General features: G+C 37.3%; 1 protein-coding gene and 1 long non-coding RNA gene across 2 annotated transcripts in view; one reads left to right on the top strand and one right to left on the bottom strand.

Annotated features, from left to right (window-relative positions):
- Positions 1-5,883: 5,883 nt before the first annotated feature.
- TMX1 (thioredoxin related transmembrane protein 1) lies at positions 5,884-20,594 on the bottom strand. The gene is made up of 8 exons (XM_072838544.1): positions 20,315-20,594; positions 17,101-17,216; positions 15,532-15,577; positions 13,209-13,337; positions 11,246-11,291; positions 11,050-11,151; positions 10,872-10,938; positions 5,884-7,675 (listed from the first exon to the last, which is right to left on the bottom strand). Exons 1-8 carry the CDS (start codon positions 20,464-20,466, stop codon positions 7,497-7,499), a joined length of 837 nt encoding a protein of 278 aa, XP_072694645.1. The 5' UTR covers positions 20,467-20,594; the 3' UTR covers positions 5,884-7,496.
- Positions 20,120-22,337, top strand: part of LOC140639950 (uncharacterized) — a 40,364-nt gene continuing 38,146 nt past the window's right edge. Inside the window, exon 1 of the long non-coding RNA XR_012036605.1 lies at positions 20,120-20,835. This is a non-coding gene — a long non-coding RNA (uncharacterized lncRNA). The remainder of the gene's footprint in view (positions 20,836-22,337) is intronic.

Here is a 22,337-nt window from a genome sequence, read left to right as displayed (position 1 = left end):
CTAAATAAATATACTGTTCAAACATTTATTGAGCTCTTGTAGTGTTAGGATATGAATGTGATTGACACAAACTTAAGTTGGGTACTTCTCCTTGTTACTATATATTATAATGATGCTTCAACCAGAAAAAAATAATAAAGCTACAGAACCTCAGTGTACCACTGGTACACTTTCTATTGCTTATCACCAATATCAGATTTAATCTGATCTCCCTATATGAACAGGTGGAAATATTACTGATGAAGCTTAAATTCAATTATTCTCCTTGATGATTGCAGCTTAACACAGAGACGCAGAAAAATGAGGTTACTACAGGTTTACGTTGCATAGTAATACCAAATGTGACATGACAGATCTCCTATAAGCCAACAGCTCTGCTTGATCAGACTTGGGTTCTATTTAATATTATGAACAGAGCATTTTAGCTTACAGTTTGTATAACATGGCATGGCTTCCAATAACCCCACTAAGAAAACCTTATGAAGAAAGAAGGAATCAATTGTGAGGAGACCAGAATTCTTACTCTCTATTTGCCCTTCATGAGTGGTCTAGGGAAGAAACTTCAGGTTGCTCATCTTGGACAAGAGTGGCTCCCAGACTTCAAAATTTTATCATCCAGTAAAATTCTCCAAATTTAAGATACTCATAAGAGACTGTCAACTCTTTATTACGGTAGGGTCATTTAAAAAAATCTAACATTTTTAATTTTAAAACATTAAGAAGAAGGACATAGGGGGGCCTGGGTGGCTAGGCTGGTTAAGCATCTGTCTGCCTTCAGCTTGGGTCAGGATCCCAGAGTCTTGGGATGGAGCCCAACATGGAGCTCTGCTCAGCAGGGAGCTTATTTTCTCCCTCACCCTCTGCTGCTACTCCCCATGCTTGTGCACTCTCACTCTCTCTGTCAAATAAAAAATTTTTTAAAATATCTTTAAAAGAAGGATATAATCCCAGAATAAAAGTTAGGCCTTTAATAAAAAAACTCATCACATTCTCTTGTCTTTGTTTACTCTAAGTTTCTCTGTAAGCTCATATCCAAGGATGAGAACAAGTAACACACCATTTTATGCAGTTTACATATCTCCAGATTAAAAATCAGCTTGAAGGCTGGAACCTGTTAGCAACTTGAACTCATACATAAACAATGAACATAACTAAACATTTTTACATGCAGCATATAACTCAAAGTTAGCAAGTAGTCCTCCAACAATGAAATATCAAAACATGCATTGACAAGGAGCTCAACCATCAAAAAAAGTAACTGCATTCTCAACAGATTTGCAAAATAAACACTTCATACTATAATGCAAGTTACAGTCTATTAAGCAGTAGGCTTATTCAGCTGGAATCCCCTTTCATAAACATCAGATTAAGAAACATTCTATATCAAGCTATTTGCACATGCTAAGTTATGATTGGCATTTTCACATACATTCTTATTTAATCTTGACAATAAACAAATAAACTTAGAAAGGAGAGAAACATTCCAGAAGACATAAACAAACTTCACCTTTTACTACTTCATCCTTTATTTGCTCCTCCCCAAATGGAATAGAATGGCAAAATAATTCCTTCTTACCATCTTCAAACTTACATTGTTCTCATTCTCAGCAAAACTCAAGCTATTGTCAAAAATGACAATAGGAATTTGCTCACTAAGCACAAAATCCAAATAAAAGAGGATTTTACAAGCCAAACCAGGCTATTTTAGGCTCAAACCTGAGTCAACACTAAATAGCCAGCTATACTTACACTCGACACACTATTTTTAGCTTCTAGGATTTCACCTCTAATGCTTACAGATCCTAACATTAATGTAATAAAATATAAGTGCACACACACACACACACACACACACACAAACCTTCCAAAAAAGTAAAACTATACTCACTTAACTTTTCTCTACCAAGTCTGTTTGAAGTACATGTCTGAATTAGTTTCAAATACATACATAGAGATAACTCTTTTTCCTGACATTGGAATGTCACAGGGAGAAAAGTTAACCATACCTGAGGTGGGCAATCTGAAAATGACATGGAATTGAGCTAAATTATGCCAAATAAAGATACCACTGTTCACAAAGTCCAGAACGGTGACAACCATGCTGATACTTTAGATACAAGGAACTGAAAAGCCTTATTCAAAGTGGTTAGGTAATAAGGAAAATTATCTCTAATAACAAGATGCCCAGAGATAGGATGTGCTCTGGCAAAGCTCTAGCTTTGCTTTTCTGATTCTTTTGGTTCTGCCCTCCTATTTATTCATTTCATCCTCAGGCTGTGAGACGGTCATAAAACTCTAAGAAAATGGCCAACTCCAAAAGAAAGAGACATCTCCCTTAAATCCTCATTTTTAAACAGAGACCTTACAAGAAGCCCCTACCTCCTCACTGGCTCAAACTGGACTGCATATTTATTGACCACGTCAATCACTGGCTTGGATTATCATGGTGTCATAATTCAAATTCAGACCTAGGTGAGGAGGGAGTCAGCTTGTCCTGAAGCACATGGCTGCAGAGAGAGATGGAGAACATAAAATCTGGGTTCTGCTGTGAAGGATGTGAATGTTAGAGAGTAGAGTAGACATCAGTGTTTACAATGATAGTGAAGGCACAATGGCCTTTTTTTTTTCCTGCTCTCCCAGCTCAGCAGACTGAGGACCTAAGTTCGTGTCCAGTGACACCCACACAATTTACTGTCAACATGAACAATCTTACTTTTCAACTGTCTTTCTTCACAAGGCATTAATATTCTAGGAAACCTGCCCAGGAAGTTAAAGTTGCAAATAACTTCATTGTTCAAGAACTTCCTCAAAGTAATTTATCCAAGAACTAGACTACTTGACTTACACGCATTTCATAAAAATGAAAATCAGTGTAGAGAGGTGGTAGTCACATTCCTAGTCAGGGGCAGAGACAAGACTTGAAGCCAGCTCTCCTGACTTCTGCCAAGTTTCCCCACAATAGTATGCTTTGTCTCAAACTAACAAGTATTTTCAGGTCTCAAGGTGATGACAATCAGGTTTTAGAGACAACTTAAAAATGCAGTGACTATCTTGTTAAAGGTAGAGAACCCCAGAATCACTGAACTCATAAGCTGAGGCCAGGGATATATCGTGATTTGCTCAGTATCTCTCAGTTAATTGGGATAATAAATGCAAGAATAAATATTACAAGACAGAATGTGATTTAACTGCCAGGGAATGATGCAAACCTACATTTTAGGTTTCTGACTGTAGGTCAGAAAGGATTTAAAGGATTTGAGCGGACTGTTAAACCAACAGATGGTATGTGAGACATGTTCACCTAACAACAGAAGATTTGTTAAAATAGTTTCAGGAATATTAGTTGGGTTGGGGTGGGGAGGTAAAGTTGATTGCATTGTTAATTTCCAACCAAGTGTATAGTATAGATGCTTCTGTGGAAGCAGAGATGTCTGAAGTTTATATAGAGAAATTTTCTTTGGAATGCCCAGGTGGCATTAAGTTGAATCTTCCTAAGTACTGGACTGGATATAATCCAATCTACTAGTAACATCATTTCTATGACGTGCTGTATTAAAAACACTGAAACTAGAAAAGTTTTTTAAAAATACTTACTTATTCTTCAAAATTAAGTATATTTTCACTCAGTTTAAAACTAGCTCTTAATTATATTTAGATTTGAAAGAAATTTCAGAGAATCAAACCTCTATTTGGTCATTTGACTTCTTACATTTTCATTTTTCATATTTTCGTTTTCAGGATACAACCAGTCGTGACTTGTCATACCACAATGAAAATAGGTATAAAAATAATGTCACACAAAACCAAATGGGTAGAAAGGACAGCTGATTTCATAAATGGCCACAATACTGACAGTACCACCATTTGTAATTGAGTCAAAAGAAACAATCATTAAAAGAATATTATTTTAGATCGTTCAAATATGTAATTTGACCTTACTACTTATATATTACCAAACTTCTCATTTAAATTTATTGTTGTTCTAGTTTTAATGGTTTTAAAACAAATGCGAAAGTTGCTACATAAATACAAATCTAAATCTGCAAGTAAGATACTTAAAATTTTACTTTCACAATTATACAGTTACTCAGTAGGACTACTCATTTAAATTTCCACCCCAGGTCAATTATTTTATTAATAAAAGATCCATATCAAAGTAATTTGTTTTGATAAAACTGGAAAAAAATTTTTTTTTAATTTTTTTATTTATTTATGATAGTCTCACTGAGAGAGAGAGAGAGAGAGAGAGGCAGAGACACAGGCAGAGGGAGAAGCAGGCTCCATGCACCGGGAGCCCGATGTGGGATTCGATCCCGGGTCTCCAGGATCGCGCCCTGGGCCAAAGGCAGGCGCCAAACCGCTGCGCCACCCAGGGATCCCTAAAACTGGAAAAAACTTATTGAAAGACTTCTAACTTAAACTATCGTGATAGATCAGAATATCCTTGGTAACTCTAAAATAAGTCAAAATGCTTAATGTTAATCTTATAATGTAATTACATCCAGAGTTATGCCTTTGATGCACTGGGCTGAATAAGAACACAAGTGACTTGACAGAAACTTGTTTTCAAAAGCACCATTCAAAAATGAAGCTGGACCACTTTCTCACACCATACAGAAGAATAAATTCAAAATGGATTAAAGACCTAAATATGAGACCTGAAAACATAAAACTTCTAGAAGAAAACTCAGGCAGTAATTTCTCTGACACCGGCCTTAGAAGTATTTTTTAGGTATGTCTCCTCAGACAAGGGAAAAACAAAAGCAAAAATAAACTATAGGGACTCCATCAAAATAAAAAGCTTTTGCACAGCGAAGGAAACGATTGACAAAATCAAAAAGCAATCTACTGAATGGGAGAATTTATCTGCAAATGATTTATCCAGTAACAGGCTAATATCCAAAATATATAAAGAATTTATACAAGTAGACACCACAAACACCCAAATAATCTGATTAAAATGGGCCGAGGACCTAACTAAACAATTTTCCAAATACAGCATCCAGATGGCCAACAGACATGAAATACTCAACATCACTTATCCTCAGGGAAATGCAAATCAAAACCACGAGGTATCACTTTACCCATCAGAATGGCTATACTTAATGAGACAAGAGATAACAAATGTTGGTGAGAATGTGGAGAAAAAAGAACCCTTGTGAATGGAAGCCACGATTATATACATAGGACTCTTCATTAAAACTTTTGTCATTCTTGCTAAGTATCTAGATAATATGTAGTAGAACTGCATTTTCCATTGGAGTGGAAAGATTTTACACTTCCATGGTATCACTGAATAATTATTGGGGAGGGGGGGAAGGAGCAGAGTTCTCCAGGAGGGAGCAGAGTTCTCCAGGATGCTGATACTGCACCTTAATCTTTCCTATAATGAAAACAAAAGGGTTCTGTTAAAGGTAAAATGATACTGCATAGCTTCTGTACACCGCTAGTGTGACAGAAAATTGATTATTCAGATGTCTAGAGTAACTGAAGAGTCACTGGAGAGATGCAAGAGTCGTGATGAAATGCAAGATGTTTTCTAAAATATCATGGCTCTACTTAGGCTACTTTAAAATTTTACTTTACTTTTTAAAATTTTTAATTTTTTACTTTTAAATATTCTACATACATAGTATTTTCTAATCATTTAAAAACTTAAAATCTATGCTGTGTATATGAGAACACTAGAAAACAGAATGCCTGATTAAGGAGCACTATTTTCCTCTATCATCTCAAGTAACAGAAAAAGAGGTGTATGACTCTAGCTTTTTGACTGTACAGATCAAGAACACACAGTGACACAACTATTCATCCGAACATCGTTAAATACAAAATAATTAGGCTTTTCTAAATATGCAACCAGAAATCACACTTGTCTCCAGCTTTAGTGAAGTGCTTAGAAAAGTTTATTTTGTGCTTAGACTATTTTTCTAAAGCATCACAAAATTATTATACATCCAAAACTCTTCAATGATAGAATGTTTAATATTCTAAAGGCAAGATCTTTCAGAAAAACTGTTGTACATTATGATACTGTGTAAGTCTAATGGAGTCACATAGCAGCAGAATCTAGACAAAAGGGGGCATCACAGAACTTTTCTATTACATAATGGACAAATGACTCATTCTGAGTTATGGTTTTTCCCCGTTTTGTAGGTAATACAGTTCTTATTTCCACTCATCACACCTCACTGCTTTTGCTGAAAGGTGAAAACTCTGTGCTGTAGCTGTCTGAGGAGTAAAAACATATTAAATGTCCCATCCTGCTGATGCTCACCTGTGAAATACTACACAATAAAAAGTACAGCAGAATATGGATTTTGTGTGTTCATAAACTTAAGAATGCTATGATTTTTAAACATCAAACATGTACAGCCTTTGTAAAATCAATTAAGAACTTTCTGTGTGAGGACAAATGTGCATTGAAAATATACACTGAGATACTTTTTCCTGAGTAGAATGTTAACTTTATTTTATATCAAATTAAGTTTCTATGAATTTTCAAAATGTAAAATATCAAAGCTTTTCCTCAACACCAAATAAAAATCAGGAATGTTCACTTTCATATTAAAAAGAAAATTCAAGTAGAGGTTCAGTAGAATGTTATAAAACCTGAAATGAATGGCCAAAATTTTAAATTATTAGTAGATAGCTCTTCAATTTTAAGAATCCTGCAGTAAACTTCAGTTTGAAACAACAAAAAAAGAACCATTTATTAAAGAATGAAAAACATTTCCAGAAAATTATCCAATTTGGAAAATGAAAAATGTAACCCATGGTAAAAAAAATACAAATCATACACTGAACAGAAGGGGACAATAAAGGCAACCGACCTTTATAGGAATCAAGACAACACCATGGACTTATATAAAAACTTCCTAAATCAGTAGCATATCCTGTATTATCACATGTAGAAAACTAAAGCAAAGTAGTTTTTATTAGTTGCATAATCTAAAAATAGGAAGAAATTTTGGACTATATCTCTAAAATGACCAGAGTTGTCACTGAAATACACATTTCTTCAGACAATGGGCAAAGTTCCCATTTATGGGAAAATGTTCTTTTTTCACACAGTGAAACTGAGAAAAATCATATCAAATGAGAAATCTTCTTCTCCAAAGTAATCCTCTTAAGTATCTCAATAATGCAATATTTGGGAAATGTAATTGATCAACTCAGAAAACTTGAAACATTATTAACATACTCAAATCTTATTGCTTGGCACCAGATTTTTCAAAAATTAAAGAATTGTTTAAACCACCATACTGCTGTTCTTAAATCCTATTTCAAAATTTTTTACGTAGTATTACTTTCATTTTCTGAAGGTACTCTGTTCAAGTGCTACTTTTATTTTCTGAAGGTAGTCTGTTCAATCTAATGACAATCTAGACTGAACCTTGCAATGTACAAACAAGTCACAGTTCACTTCAAACCACAAAGAAATGATTGATCTTCTGTTTTTGCCAAAATAATATTACAACATTTAGAAAAATTAACTAGGATTTATCTGTGGCCAATGAAGTACCCACAGAACGTTGTCTTATGGCATTCTGTGGAAAGTCTTTGTTTGTTCCTTCTTTACTTCCAGCTTCCTCTTCTGAAACATCTTCTTCATCAGCCTCTTGTTCCTCCTCCACTTTTTGCAAAGGTTGAGAAGACTCTGGTAATAATTTTTCTTAAAGATAAAGACCAGATGGAATTAGGAAGTATAAACTTCCAGTTATAAAATAAATAAGTCACTGAGATGAAAAGTACAGCATACGGAATATGTAATAGCATTATATGACAACAGAAAATAACATCCACAGCGGGCATTAAAAAATAATAATAATAAAAATCAAGACCAGAAATAGGTTTTCCTTGATGTACTAGACTTGCACTAGAGTAAAATCAAGAGACAATTCATATGCCCATAAATTGCTTTGCCACTTTATCAATCCTAAATTTAGATTTCCAAAAGGGATATCTTTAGGAATAAACGACACCATAAAAATAAAAATTGGTTTGAAAAATCCACCTTACCAAATTCATTATAATTACCTGCCTGTTTATAAACTGAACTGACATTAATAAGCTAAAATTAATGCTGTGATTGTGGATGCCGTAAGAAAATACACTGCATTAAACAGAGCTATCTTAATTTTCTATTACATCTTCTAGCTGGGTGCCTGGGTGGCTAAGTGGCTAAGTGTCTGCCTTTGGCTCCGGTCATGATCCCACAGTCCTGGGACTGAGTCCCATATCAGACTCCCTGCTCCGCAGGGAACCTGCTTCTCCCTTTGCCTCTACTCCCCTCCCTCTCTCTGTCTCTCACTCATGAATAAATAAAATTTTTAAATCAATCAATCACTCTTCCAGTTAACAAGTACACTGAAATAAATCACCACTACCTTCATTTCAGTTCCCAGGTGAACAGGAATCAGACATTTACAATTAAAGGTTATATTCCTACCCAAGTTTTTTCAAGGAGTTTCACAAATGTTCTTCCTTACATATATAATTTTATTAAGATACAAATTACAAATAATATAATATACAAATCCTAAGTATCCAGCTCAATGAATTTTTTTTAAAGATTTTATTTATTTATTCATGAGAGAGAGAGAAAGAGAGGCAGAGACACAGGCAGAGGGAGAAGCAGGCTCCATGCAGGGAGCCCGACATGGGACTCGATTCCAGGTCTCCAGGATCATGCCCTGGGCTGAAGATAGCACTCAACCGCTGGGCCACCCAGGCTGCCCAGCTCAATGAATTTTCTGTGTTCACACATATCACATATATACCCTTTCCATTCTTTTAAAAAGACCCATTGATAGTTAACTTCAACTTAGAACACACCATGTTACTGAGATACAGAACACAGAATTGGGTCAATGAGCTTCAGTCTGTTCAGTGATCCTAGCCTGCCCCTAATCTTAGGTGATCCAGAAGAGAGTAGGGAGTTGCAAGGGTGTTAAGGCACAAGAAAACACTGGAAGAAATTACCACATGGTAGACAATGTTATTTGGTCTGGCATCCCTCCTTCTGTTGGGTTAAGAGCCCCTTCTCTGTGCCACATCCCATGTAGCAGTGGTGAGCACTACAGTATGCAACAGCAGTTCTCCACCAGGGGTGATTTTGCTGTACTCTGCCCCCATCCCCTATTCCCCACCTCCTGGCCAAAAGAACACTTAGCAATGTCTGGAGATATCTTTGGTTGTCACAACTAAGGAGCAGTGCTACTGCCAACCAGTGGGATGCTACCAAACATTCAACAACATACAAAAGACAGTCTGTCACAATTAAAAATTATCCAGTCCAAAAGGTGAGAAGTGTTCAGGCTGAGAAACCCTGGTTCAGAGTGACTGTTCCAAACAAGTGAACTCTCTCTATACTAGTGGAGTACACGGGAATTTTTCTAAAAGATAGGTGGGTGTAAGAAAAAAATGTATCTCCTTCTTACTCTGGATTGTGAACTACGGCTCTCTTAATCATCTTATGCTAAGGACTGGAAAGAGCCAAAAATGAAGCAAACTAAGGCATAGAAAACTAAGCAATTCAGAAACACATCTTAACATTTGAGCCCTAGAATCCAACCATCTCTGCCCTCAAGACTTCTTTGCTATCTGAAGCAATAAACTTCCATTTTGCTTAAAGTTAGACTGAGGTAGGTCTTACCTAGCAACTCAAAATCTAAGTTAAACACACATACTGGAAAACAACTCAAATCATGTGGCCGGCTATAGAGGGCGCAGTATCACATTAAAGTATGGGTTAATATCTATCAGTTGTGCCACAGATTACTTAAGAGACAAACTGTTGTTAGCTTTAAGGGTTTTTAAGTGGTATAAACATTACATGTACATTCACCAACTTTTATCATTTTTTTATTCAACAACTTTTAAATGGTCTTTTAAGTAATCTGTGCTTGCATTTCTTTCTTACAGGTCAGTGGCTCTTGTTTAAAATGATTCCTTTCCCTGTATATGTCCTTTTCATTACTGATGTAATGATCTAAGAAATGAAAAGATAATCTGTCAATTATCAGCAATCTCCACTGATTTCAACTGAAGAGTTCTGATCTCAAAATATCCTAAGTCATGAAAGGCAGCACGATGAAAATGTCATGCCAACAGTCTAATTTAGGCTCTACTCTCTACTCTGTCACTTCTGTGTGACCCTGGGAAAATAGTTCACCTCTCTGAGCCTTACGTTCCTCAACCACAAAATGGAGAGGGTATCACTTATGAAATCTAGAGAGTTGCTGAAAATTGAATGGGATGGCACAAAATGAAAGTTCTTTATAAACAGCAAACAGGAGTGCTTCCAAATCAGTATAATTCTCAAGATTAAAATGCATGTTTGAGAAGCAATTATATGAAGACAGACATCAGTGAATACTTCTAATTATATAAATTCATCTTGTAGTACAGTGTCAATGCTAATCCTAAATCAGCTATTTTTCCAAAAGCCTACCATAAAAACTTAACTTGGCTAGCATACAAAGAAAAATTTTAAATGTGGTCACTATAATAATGAATGACTTCAAGAGTAGAATATATTCAACCTTTTCTCATTCAAGTATACTCAAATGGATCCATGAATATCATGGAATTTTCAAATAAAATGACAATAGACCAATGTCATTAAATATCTACAAGTTATATGCACTGTTAAAATTATCCACATTATAAAAGCCAAGAAAATAACTATGTTCCAAAACCCACCAGGCTGTCATTCTTACACAGAGTAAGTGTCTCCCAGTTCCGTCCAAAATAATCTACCATTCATATTTAGAATGCTAAGCTGGAAGGGCAATCTGTTATGTGTGTGATTATGTTCACAGAAATGAACAGAATTATAGCAAATAAACATTTAAAAATATACTTACTGGAAGGGTATGGCTGAGGTCTGCGCCTTTTTGAAGGAAAAAGGCAATCTGCCACAAATATCATACACTGCAAAAATAAATACAAGAAATTCAAATGTATATAACAGAGCTAGTGTAACTACATTAAATTATCAGATTTAATTTTTTTTCCCTAGTACTCTGAAAATGAAATACTTACAAGTCCTAGTAATAGTCCTGAAAGCAGAGTTGCTAAAGCAAAAACTGTATATGATCCCCAAACTGGTAACCCCAGGTCTTCAATAAAATAGTTATGGCAAGTCTAAAACAAAAAGAAAAAAATAAACTAAAAACCTAGTTGTTTAGAATAAAAGTGTCAAAAATGTTTAAAATAGAAATAAAACTTTAGCCCATACCCGGATCCACATAGACAGCTGAAAGAGTGCAGACATACTACTCATCCTGAAAGAAAGGAGAGGGGAATCAGAAACTGAGTAAGACACACAGCTTAGAAGTACAATATGTGCATATCTATACCTTCTACCTTTCAGTCAAAATTTCCCCATCATGACAGATTTTATTGCTGGTGTTAATCCTCCAAAGCATGAGCAGAGAAGGGAGCCTGAAGGGAGAACTGGGAGCACTTGTTGAACTGATCCTGCCCACCTAAGAATTATCCCCCTTTTGTATTAAAAATAAATCTTACAATAGCATTAGTTTGATATCATTTAATGATATACAAAGAAACTACATAGGAGGGCAGCCCCGGTGGCGCAGCGGTTTAGCGCCACCTTCTGGGGCGTGATTCTGGAGCCCTGGATCTAGTCCCACATCGGGCTCTCTGCATGGAGCCTGCTTCTCCCTCTGCCTGTGTCTCTGCCTCTGTGTCTGTGTGTGTGTGTGTGTGTGTGTGTGTGTGTGTGTGTGTGTCTATCAATAAATAAATAAATAATCTTAAAAAAAAGAAACTAGATAGGAAATAAATGCTAAGTAATAATATAAATAAAAATAATAATTATTTTCACATAAACCCAAGTAGCTTAGATGGGAAGTTAGAAAAAGGCATGCTCCAAAACTAAGAAGGGTTTGTACCCAGAAACCCTGTTTTCCCCCAGCGGAAAAGTGTTGCCACTAACACATGAACTAATTCACACCTAAGCCAGAGTTCCTGGATGCAGGATGGTCTTACCCACTGCCAATCATTGGGTAGGTGAATCTAATGACACAGGAAGTGCCTCTTTCAGTCCACCAGTAAAAAAGGCATGGACTGCTCAATTCAACAGAGACTTACAAGCTACTGGAGAGGGGAAGAGTCATTTACAAGATTTCAAATTAACAAAAATCAGTTGCATTTTCAGTTCAACCCAGAAAGGTGATTCAACCACATTGCTTCTCCTGTTTGAACTGCAAAATGGGAACAGGAACAAGGAACTGAAACATAAAGCACTGTTGTAGCCTCACTGTAGTTAGCACTAATTAGGCTCTATCAGGAATATCAGGTGCCTTAATTGGGTTGGCATGATGGTTCAGTAGGGGGAATTCTGAGAGCTACAGGACAAGTGAATTCAGAGATTATCACAGGAAAGGTGTCAGGAAAAGGTGGTAAAGACAAAATTCTACTTTAAAATACTGCCTAGGGTTGATCTTTTGTCCACTCCCAGAATCCAGAGCATTTTTATCTCTTATACCATTGGTGTAACAACCCCCCCATCCTTCAAGAGCAAGTGTGGTAAGAGGACAGGAAGAAACAGATTGGCCACACCAGGATGACTCCATGGGGACCTCAGCAAAACTCAGTATTTCTGGATGTCTCTCAAATGATGTGTGAGGCCTTATACACCAACAGCTAAGAGGAAATATGCTAGCTATCTCCAGGTATTACTACTCCATTGCCTAGCTATACATAAAGCCGAGTGGTTATTCATGCCATTAAGATCATTGTTCATCTATACTATTCAACCAAAAAATTATCAGATGGGTAGAATAATTCAATCACATGAAGAACTGAAATCTAAAGACGGCAAGAGGAGATACATGTCTGAGGCTTCTCATTCAAAGAATAAGTTCAAATGATAACTTTACCCATTATACTGTTCAGGAAGACTGATTAGTTTTTGATGATACAAATAACCATGATCTACAAAGCTAAAATATTCCTGAAAAGGCTTTCAATTCTAGTGAATGCCTCCTTCTAGCTTAACAAGGATCAAAGTATCGGACTTAAAAGAAAAAGCCAAACTAAAAATATCACAGTAAATATGAATGTACTGTTAAGGGTCCAAGAATTAAAACTCAGTATGAATGCTTTATTTCCACAAAATGTAATTATCTGGTCCAACTGATTCTGAAATAAATAATAGAAAAATCCTTCATACTTACAGAACAGAACCTGGACCAAACCATGATGAAACTGGTTCAATACTTTTCCACTCTTTCTCACTTATGAAGTTTATGAAGTCCTTCTTAGTCCTTGGGCCTTGATAGCGCCTAAATTCACCATCTTTACAACTAAAGAGGATCAGAATTACATATTAAACAGAACCAAGTAGGTAAAGTTTGTGTTTGTTTTTACTATTTCTTTAACATCATTTTATAATCAATCCTTATATTCAGAATCATTAGTAATGCATAAGTAACAAATCATACTAACTGCCTACTCATAACATCTTAGCTCCAAATTTAAACAATGGGGTTATAAACAATCATAAGCCTTAAGACTATTATTACCTTTCCAAATAATAAAACTATGAAACACAGTAGTTATATGTCAATTATAGCTCAATAAATGTGTAACGCACATATTAAAAGGATGACTGCATGAAAAGTTGTGAGAATAGTGTCTGGCACTTATTATTAGCCACTTTTAAGCTATATAGGTTAAAAATTTAAGGCATTTTTCTGGTATTTTCAGCCCTAATCACATCATTTTAACTGTGCTACTATGAAGTCCTGGAGGGATCTGTTCGTGTTTCCTTTCCTCTTATTTTACTGTCTGCTTTGCATTCTTCCTGACAGCCACCTCCCCCTTCCCATTCCCAATGTATGAAGTTCTCATAGGTTCAAAAATGTTCTCCCTGGTCCCACATCTTTACTATTTTCAAGCTACCCTAAATAATACTGCCAGTCCAACCCTATATAATACTTTTATTTTTATTGCTTAAGTGCAAAAACCTTCGAAAATTCCCTACCTATAGTAGGGTTAGAGGATCCTTTAGCCATCCAGAGCCAAAGACCACAAGGAGGCCCCCTCTCAAAAAATACAGTTTTGTAACGTCAATGGCATTTGAGCTGTTTTTGAGGAATAGGTAGAAGTTCAACAGGTGAAAGAATGGGCATGACAAACAATGTGACTTAAAAAAAAAGACAGGAAATTCCAGATAAGTTCAGGGGATGTTAAGAAGTGAGAAGGAAAATCAAAGACAGTGATTTGAACCAGTTAAGGGGCATGTGGAGAAAAGAATTGAGTGAAAATGGACAGTAGTACTTACAGAGACATAGAACATGTGTATGAACAGGCACAAAGGGAGTAGGGAAGAATACAAAGGTATAGGGAAACAGACATAAACATGAAAAAAAAAAGTTGACAAAGAAAAGCGAGATACACACAAAAAACTGTCAACTTGCTTTCATGACTTTATATGAGAAGAGAAGTACCTCCTGGCATTCAACTCACCAGCTAGATGAACTTTACCTTATAGGGCAGGTCAGGCATACCTCAGAGATATCACAGTACCACCCCAACCACCCCAGTAAATCACAACAAAGCAAGTCACAAAACTTTGTGGTTTCCAAACACATATAAATATTTACTGTACTGTGGTCTACTAAGTATACCTTCCTTAAAAAATACTTTATTGCTAAAAAATGTAACCCATTAACTGAGCTTTCAGTAAGTTGTAATCACTTATTACAGACCACCCATAAGAAATAGAGTAATGAAAAAATCTGAAATATTGCAAGAATTACCAAAATGTGACAGAGACCCAAAGTGAGCAAATGCTATTGGAAAAATGGTACAGATTAGCTTGACACAAGGCTGCCACAAACCTGCAATCTGTAAAAATCGCAGGATCTGTGAAGCACAATAAAATGAGGTGGGCCTGTATAGACTTGAGATTTCTGATCCCCAGTTTAGAAGAGAAATTCAAACTAAAAGACGTGATACTGAAGACTACATAATCTTGTTCATTCTTACTTAGCACTCAACCGTTTCACTTACTACTGTCTGAAGATTGAGCTATAGCCCTTTCATAGCTAATTTTTGAACATATCAGATTCATGAGACTATTTATGACTGTTCATGAGATTATCCAAAGGGTAGAATGCTTATTTCTGCACTCTTTGGAAAATTCAGGGTTGCATCTACATCCCTGTGATGAACCAGGAACCACCCTAGCCCAGTGATTTTTCTGTTACCAGACTTTCTACAGGACTTAAACACAACTCTGGGCTCATCATCATTTACTATACTATTTGGTATCACATCATGTCATATGAACATAATCCTCCAAAATAATTACAAAGCTCTGAGACCAGGGACTGTCTCATACATCATCCATCTATCTAGAGACACCTTGGACAGCACTAAGGGCAAAATAAGCCTTACTGAATATAATGCTGTTTAATCCAGGCCAGAGGCCTACTATTCTGATTATGCTATGTCGAATCCTTCTCCGTAACTACAGAATCTTCAAATACTTACTGATAAATAGTAGGAAGAGCAGTTATGATAAATCGTCCACTCAGCCCTAAAAATTATAAAGATTAGAAATCAATACAAGAAAGAACACACAGCAGGTTTTATATGAGCCAACAATCACTTGCTACTAAAAGTTGATTCTCAATTATTTAAATATTAATGGGGAAAGCATATGAAATCATACCTAAAAATAGTTGAGCTTTGTAACAATAAAAAAAATCCTAATTATGTACTTAAAGCAACTTTAAAAATCAATACTATTGCGCAGTATCTCAATTACAAGTACGTAATGCTTAAATATCGAAGGTATCTGTGAATATATATATTAACATTTGATCAATTATACCACTGTGTGGTATAATTATAAGACTACTAGCAATGAGTAATGGGAGAGCACAATATAACAGTAATCTTAGGTCTAAATCAAATGAGGAATCCCTGGGTGGCTCAGTGGTTTAGCGCCTGTCTTCGGCCCAGGGTGTGATCCTGGAGTCCAGGGATCGAGTCCCATATCAGGCTCCCTGCATGGAGCCTGCTTCTCCCTCTGCCTGTGTCTCTGCCTCTCTCTCTCTCTCTCTCTGTCTCTCATGAATAAATAAATAAAATCTTAAAAAAATAATAAAATAAAATAAAGTTGCATTTGACATTCAAAAAACAAAGGCAGAGTCAATGTGTTATTAAAAATGGAAAATATTTAAAAAATGGAAAATATTTTGAACCTTTCATAAGGTGAGCAATAACAGCTAACATTATTAACCATGTTAGGCAGTAATATAACTAGAGTTTAATCTATGCCTCAGTTTTCTTATGTGTAAAATGGGGATATTACCTATCTCACAAGGTTGTACAGAACTATATGTATAGGATAAACGCAAAACACTTGGAACAATATCTGTACCAGGTAAGTGCTCAATAAATATTAGCTATTATTACCATCTGGGATGGGAACAAAGTCAACAACCCAAGTTTATTGTGACCAAGAACAGGTAAGATAAAGCTGGTCTAAAAAAAGAGCATCCATCTGTAAGAGTAGGGCGTGCCACTTGTTCAGGGGGCCATGTCAGGAGTATATTTGACCCCATAACCATGAGATCTTTGTATTAAAAGGTATTAAATTTGAAACCCAATTAAAAGATCCAGATCACTTGTCAGGAAATGTGCCCTTGGCTCTATATAGAACCTCAACCACATGCTCCTTATTCTGAAGCTTGGTATGGATGCAAATGACAGCTTGGCCAATGTCCACCTAAACCACAGTATTCTAGGATTTCTCAAAGGCATCTTACCACTAGTCTGGGGCCTGGGATAAGAAGGGAAAAAAAGATCAGATCAGAGGCTCTTATATGGGCAAGAATGGGAAGAAGGCAATGTCTCCAAGGTCCCTTAGAGCAATACAATCTGCTTTCTGCAGCCACTGCACAAGGATCCCTCATCGGGGAGGTAGTTGAGCTTAAGTAGCATAGTCAGTTACGTTTTCAAAATCTAAGGAAAAGTAGTTAAAACCAAGTGATGTGGCAAACAGGATGAACATATTAACCCAATCTGCAAAGACTAACCACGGACTTACAGTACCTGGCTGCTCTGTGACATCTACTTTTGCAACATTAACCTCAAGATCTTCTCCCCATTCAGCAAAACTTTCCCATTCTGGTTGAAGATTCTGACAAGCAGGACACCATGGAGCATAACTAAGAAATATAGTTTAAAAAAAAAAAAGTTAAGCACCATATGACCACACAGAGAAAAAAATTCTTGTGAAGAATATTTCATACTAAAAACAATACAGCAAAATGATTAATTTTGTGAAGATAAAAAAGTTTTAATTGTGGGTCAAACATTCTGGAAATCAAAACTCTTAACTGATAACACTAATCACAGAAAAGTAATTGTGAGAGTAAGTTCTTAAGACACAAAAATAAGTTCTTAAGACACAAAAGTAAGTTTCTAAGTTCACATGCAAAAGAGCTCTTTAAAAACCTTTGAATTTCTCGGATGCCTGGGTGGCTGGCTCAGTGCTTGGGTTAAGCATTTGCTTTGCTTTCAGCTCAGGTCAAGATCCCAGGGTCCTGGGATCCAGCCTCCAGTCAGGCTCCCTGCTCAGCAGTAGGAAGTCGACTTCTTCCTCTGCCCCTTCCCCCACTTGTGTGCGTGCTCTCTCTCTCTCAATAAATAAATAAAATCATTTAAAAACAAACAAACAAACAAAAAAAACCAAAACCTGTAAATTTCTCTATAAGTATGTGGCCATTGGAAACCTAAAAACCAAATTTGGAGCTCACCAGTTTTAATAATTTGCACTACAGGAGTCACAAATGAGAAAAATAGGAACTCCCCAGGGCTGAGGTGAACAAGGAAATGTAGGCCCCTACTTAATGGAGAATAATCACCAGCAAGACCACCAGGAAGCAATTTACAGCTTGGTAGCAAGGTCTAGCTTTTATTTAAAATTAGCTGAAAATCTGTATTTATACAAAAATGTTACCTCAAAACTTAACTAAGATACAAACAGTAGGCAAGCCAAACAAAATTCCTTTTGCCAGCCCTTGGTCAGCCAGTTTCTAAGACCTCAGGTTTACAAATCTATGGGTAAGTTTATTAGCTTTTTAATTACTCCTCAGACATTCAGCATCTTTCAAGGCCCTGATTTTCCCCCAGGATTTTATCATCTTTTAATTTGAGTTTTAAAAAAATCAGTTTTTTTTTAAATGTAACCAAGAATAAAAAATCAGTTTTTTTAATGTAACCAAGAATAAAGCCTGTACTTGTTGAACACAAGAGTAGTTTCTACATTTCATTATATCTGAAATTACTTTATGAAAATAAAATTCCTGAAAGTAATTGGCACTGTGGAACAAGACTAGCACCATACATGAAAGGGAAAGCCCTTAACAAGAGATTGTATTTCAATGAAAATATCTCTGTAACAAAACCGATCAAGATGGATGTAATGCAGATAACAGACTTGTAATATGAGCTGACTATCATTAGGACTAGAAGGATCTATCCCCTTTTCAAGTTCCTCTTGTTTCCTAGGTGGTTTTTAAAATCTTAACCCCAAATTCAGTAAGCTAAAGGAAAAAAATAAGTACAATAATATAGTCTAATTTCACTGAGTTCTAATTCAAATCCCCTAATAAACTTTTGACCACTATATTTATAGTTTAAGCAAATGAGTTAAAAAACAACTTCAAAAAAAAAAAAAACTTCAAGTACCACTTGTCTGTATTTTGCACATAAATTCATAATAACTATTGTTTTAATATTCATGAAACTGTAACTATTTTATTGGCACAATCTAAAATAAGTCATTCATGTCAATAAAAACTAAATGTTGTCCTTGGTTATATTTCCTCTGCCCTGTAGCTTCAAAGGTGCCTGAAAATCCATTTCACTAAGTTACAGATTATATGTATACTACATAAACACTTCCCCCTAACTTTTCCTTCATATAAACGTTCTATGCCTTTTTTGATTTTATAACTCAGGAGTTACTGATTTGGCCTTCTGCGGTCTCCTTTAGGGACATCTACCTCCATCCATCAACTGGCAACCTAAGGATACAGGAAATCACTCACCTGAACTGTTTTAAAGAAGGGGGCTATTCTAACAATTATTGCATACCTACTCTTAGGCTCTGAAAACAGAAAGGAAGCCAGTATAACAGTACTGGACCACATTAATTAAAGCCTTTAGGCATTTCTCACTTGTAAAATGCGGGAAATAATACCTTATAGAATTTGTAGAGCATTAAACAGGATAATGTATACAAAGTGCGTAGCAGTGTCTAGTACACTTAACACTCATTAGTGTTTTTTTAATTAACATCACTAACACCACTATTATCAACAGTGGTACCATTATCATTACCATCACCACCACCACCAATCAGCAACTAAAGCAAAGGGAGGCAGTTTATTTTCTATCGATGCAGAAGGGACACTATTAGAGTCCCCACAGAAAAGTGATTTCCTCTGTACAGTAAATCATCATTTACGGGTGGTCTTAAGAGTTTACAATCACACTCATACATTAATTTTACTTTTTAATGAAATAACACTTGAGCCTGAGAGTAACAGCCCACCGTATTCAGTTCTTTGCAAAACACATCCAAAGGAAAATTGAGATGTGGAGAAAGTGAAACAAACAGACAACAACAACAACAACAACAAAAACAAAAAGAAAATTTAACATTCCAACTTGAATTTACTCAGCACCTCAAATAAGAATATACTCAATCCATAAAATAAAACTTAAGATTAAAAAAAAGAGTCTCAAAAAAAAAAGTCTCAAATTCCAACACTATAAATGGACTTTTAAAGGATAATGAGAAGGAGAAGAGAGGTTCTGCTCAATTCACTCTTTTGTAAAGTCTGGTGAAAAGTTAAGTGAGAAGTTTGTGGAAGGATCGTGCTAAAATAGACAGCTGTAGGGGAGCTAGTCAGACCAACCACCTCCAGCCCAGTCGTGAGAAGCCGAGCGAGAATTCCCAGCGGAGCGCCGCCTCGGAGCCGCAGCACCGCGCGGGACACGCCCTTCGGGGGACACTCAACGTTCCCCGGTGAGAAACCAAGAAGGGGTGGGACCAAGCCAGCGGCGCGTCCGAATACGAGTTTAGGGATCCCGAAGAGCCAGGGGCGCCGGCTCCACGGCTCCGAGGGGGAGTACTGGGGAGCCCAGGGCCCGCAGGGCGTGGTGGGTGGAGGTGAAGTCTGGTGTCCAGACGTGGATCTAGGACGCGGACCTTCCGGCCCACCAAGGGGACCCGAGACAACCGCCCCACACTCACAATTCTATCATCCACTCTCCTTTCAGCAACTCTTTCCAGTTCTCGTCCGTGATGATGCGCACGTCGCTCCGCCGCCCGTGGGTCCAGGGAGCCCCCCAAACCAAGAGCAGCAACACCGCCACAGGAACCGCGGGACTCCCGGAGGGCATCATTCCTGCAGCGTGCCCACCCCACAGCAAGCGCGGCGGCCCCCACCTCTGCGCAGCCGCTCTCCACTTCCGCCCTCGCGGGCGAATCTGCTCATGCGCCTGACCGCGCGCGCTCCTGGGAACTCTCAATGCGCATGACAAGGCCAAGTCCGACTGAGTCGGTTTGTAAAGCACGCCTGTCCCTAGTGCGCATGACAGAGTTGCGCTTTCTTCCCCCCCCCCTGGTGAGCCCCCAGTACGTTTGGAAAGGAGCGGCACAGGCAGGGGGCGTGGCCTAGGCAGTGGGGCGGGGCTTCGGAGATGACTGGCTTAAATACCGCTCCAGCATTTTGGCGCCAAATAATTGGTAGTCGTACTTCCTCCAGCCAATTGGTAAGTTTACTCTAAAGCAGTTTCCAATTAAGTGCCCTCTAGAGTTTTCCCTTGCTTCTTTTGAAGTTTTTTTGTAGTAAAGCTAATGAATGTTTATGTAAATGAGAATATTGGTTTACTCGGGGAATACAGACTGGAAAGGTGCAACAAGGGAACCTTAGGGCATACGTTTTACATTCTTTATCTTGGTCTCAACAGTTGGTTACATGGGCGTACACATATAAAAAACCATCAAGCCGTACATGTTGAGATTAGTGCACTGTATGCACTTTAGGATGTATGTTGTCCTTCAATTTCTTTTTTTTTTTTTTTCAAGATTTTTTTTTTTTTAAGATTTTATTTATTCATGAGAAACAGAAAGAGGCAGAGACACAGGCAGAGGGAGAAGCAGGCTCCATGCAGGGAGCCTGATGTGGGACTCGATTCCAGGACCCCAGGATCACACCCTGGGCTGAAGGCGGCGCTAAACCGCTGAGCCACCTGGGCTGCCCTCAATTTCTTTTTAAATGTAGTAGTTGACAGAGATGCGAGATCTGAAATTCAAAATGGGAACAAAACACATAGGCTTATAACAAATATTAGAAATTTTTTTTCTCAATCGTTGTAAATGCAAATGCACATCAAAACGTGCACTGCCTCTAGAAAGTATTAGTCCAACGTTAGTAGTTGTAGCCCTTACATCTCACCTCACATCTCTCCTCAACTCACCCCAGTTGGCTGACTTCCTCACCCCTCCCCTGAAAGGCTCTTTCTAGGACACTAGTGATCTGCATGTTAACAAAGCCAATTGTTTCTTCTCCATATTCATCTTACTCCACTGACTGCAGCATTCTGCAGTCACCACACCCTCCTAGAAGCTGCCTTACTGTCTGGCCTTCAGTTGGGCCTCACTCGATTGTTTTTCTCCTTCCTCACTAGCTGCTGCTTCTTGGTTGGTTTTTATGTGATTTCTAGACGTCGGCTTGCCCCAGTTTGCTTTACTGGCCCTTCCTTCTCTTTGTATTCACACACTCCTCCAGGTAACCTCAATCTGGCTGTAAAAGCCATCAGTATACCTGTCATTTCTGCTCTGACCTTTCTGGGAAGTTTCAGACATCATATATTCAACTCTTTGCTGGACGTCTCTTGGATATCAAATAGGCAGTTTAAACATAATGTGGCCAAAAAATAAAATTCCTGGTTCTCCCTCTCGTAGTCTTCCATCTCAGCAAAAAGCTCCAACGTCCATCAGGTTGTTCAAGACCAAAAATTTACATTTTAATTCTTTGGCGCTTTCCCTCTTCATCCCTTCTTCTTGTACTTCATCAGCAAGTCCCATAAACTCGACCCCCAAAACATATCCTGAATCTGACCACTAATTTCCATCTCCATAGCCAACACCCTACTCCAAGGTTCTATCATCTCTTGCCTCTACTATATTAGATTCCTAATTGATCTCCCTTTGTCCTCTCTTGCCTCCTTAAATAAGATCAAGCCATTTCTCTTTAAAACCTTCCAAGTGA

The sequence above is a fragment of the Canis lupus genome, chromosome 9, assembly GCF_048164855.1.
Source record: "Canis lupus baileyi chromosome 9, mCanLup2.hap1, whole genome shotgun sequence".
Lineage (NCBI taxonomy): Eukaryota > Metazoa > Chordata > Mammalia > Carnivora > Canidae > Canis > Canis lupus.
This window is presented reverse-complemented; position numbering and strand designations above follow the sequence as displayed.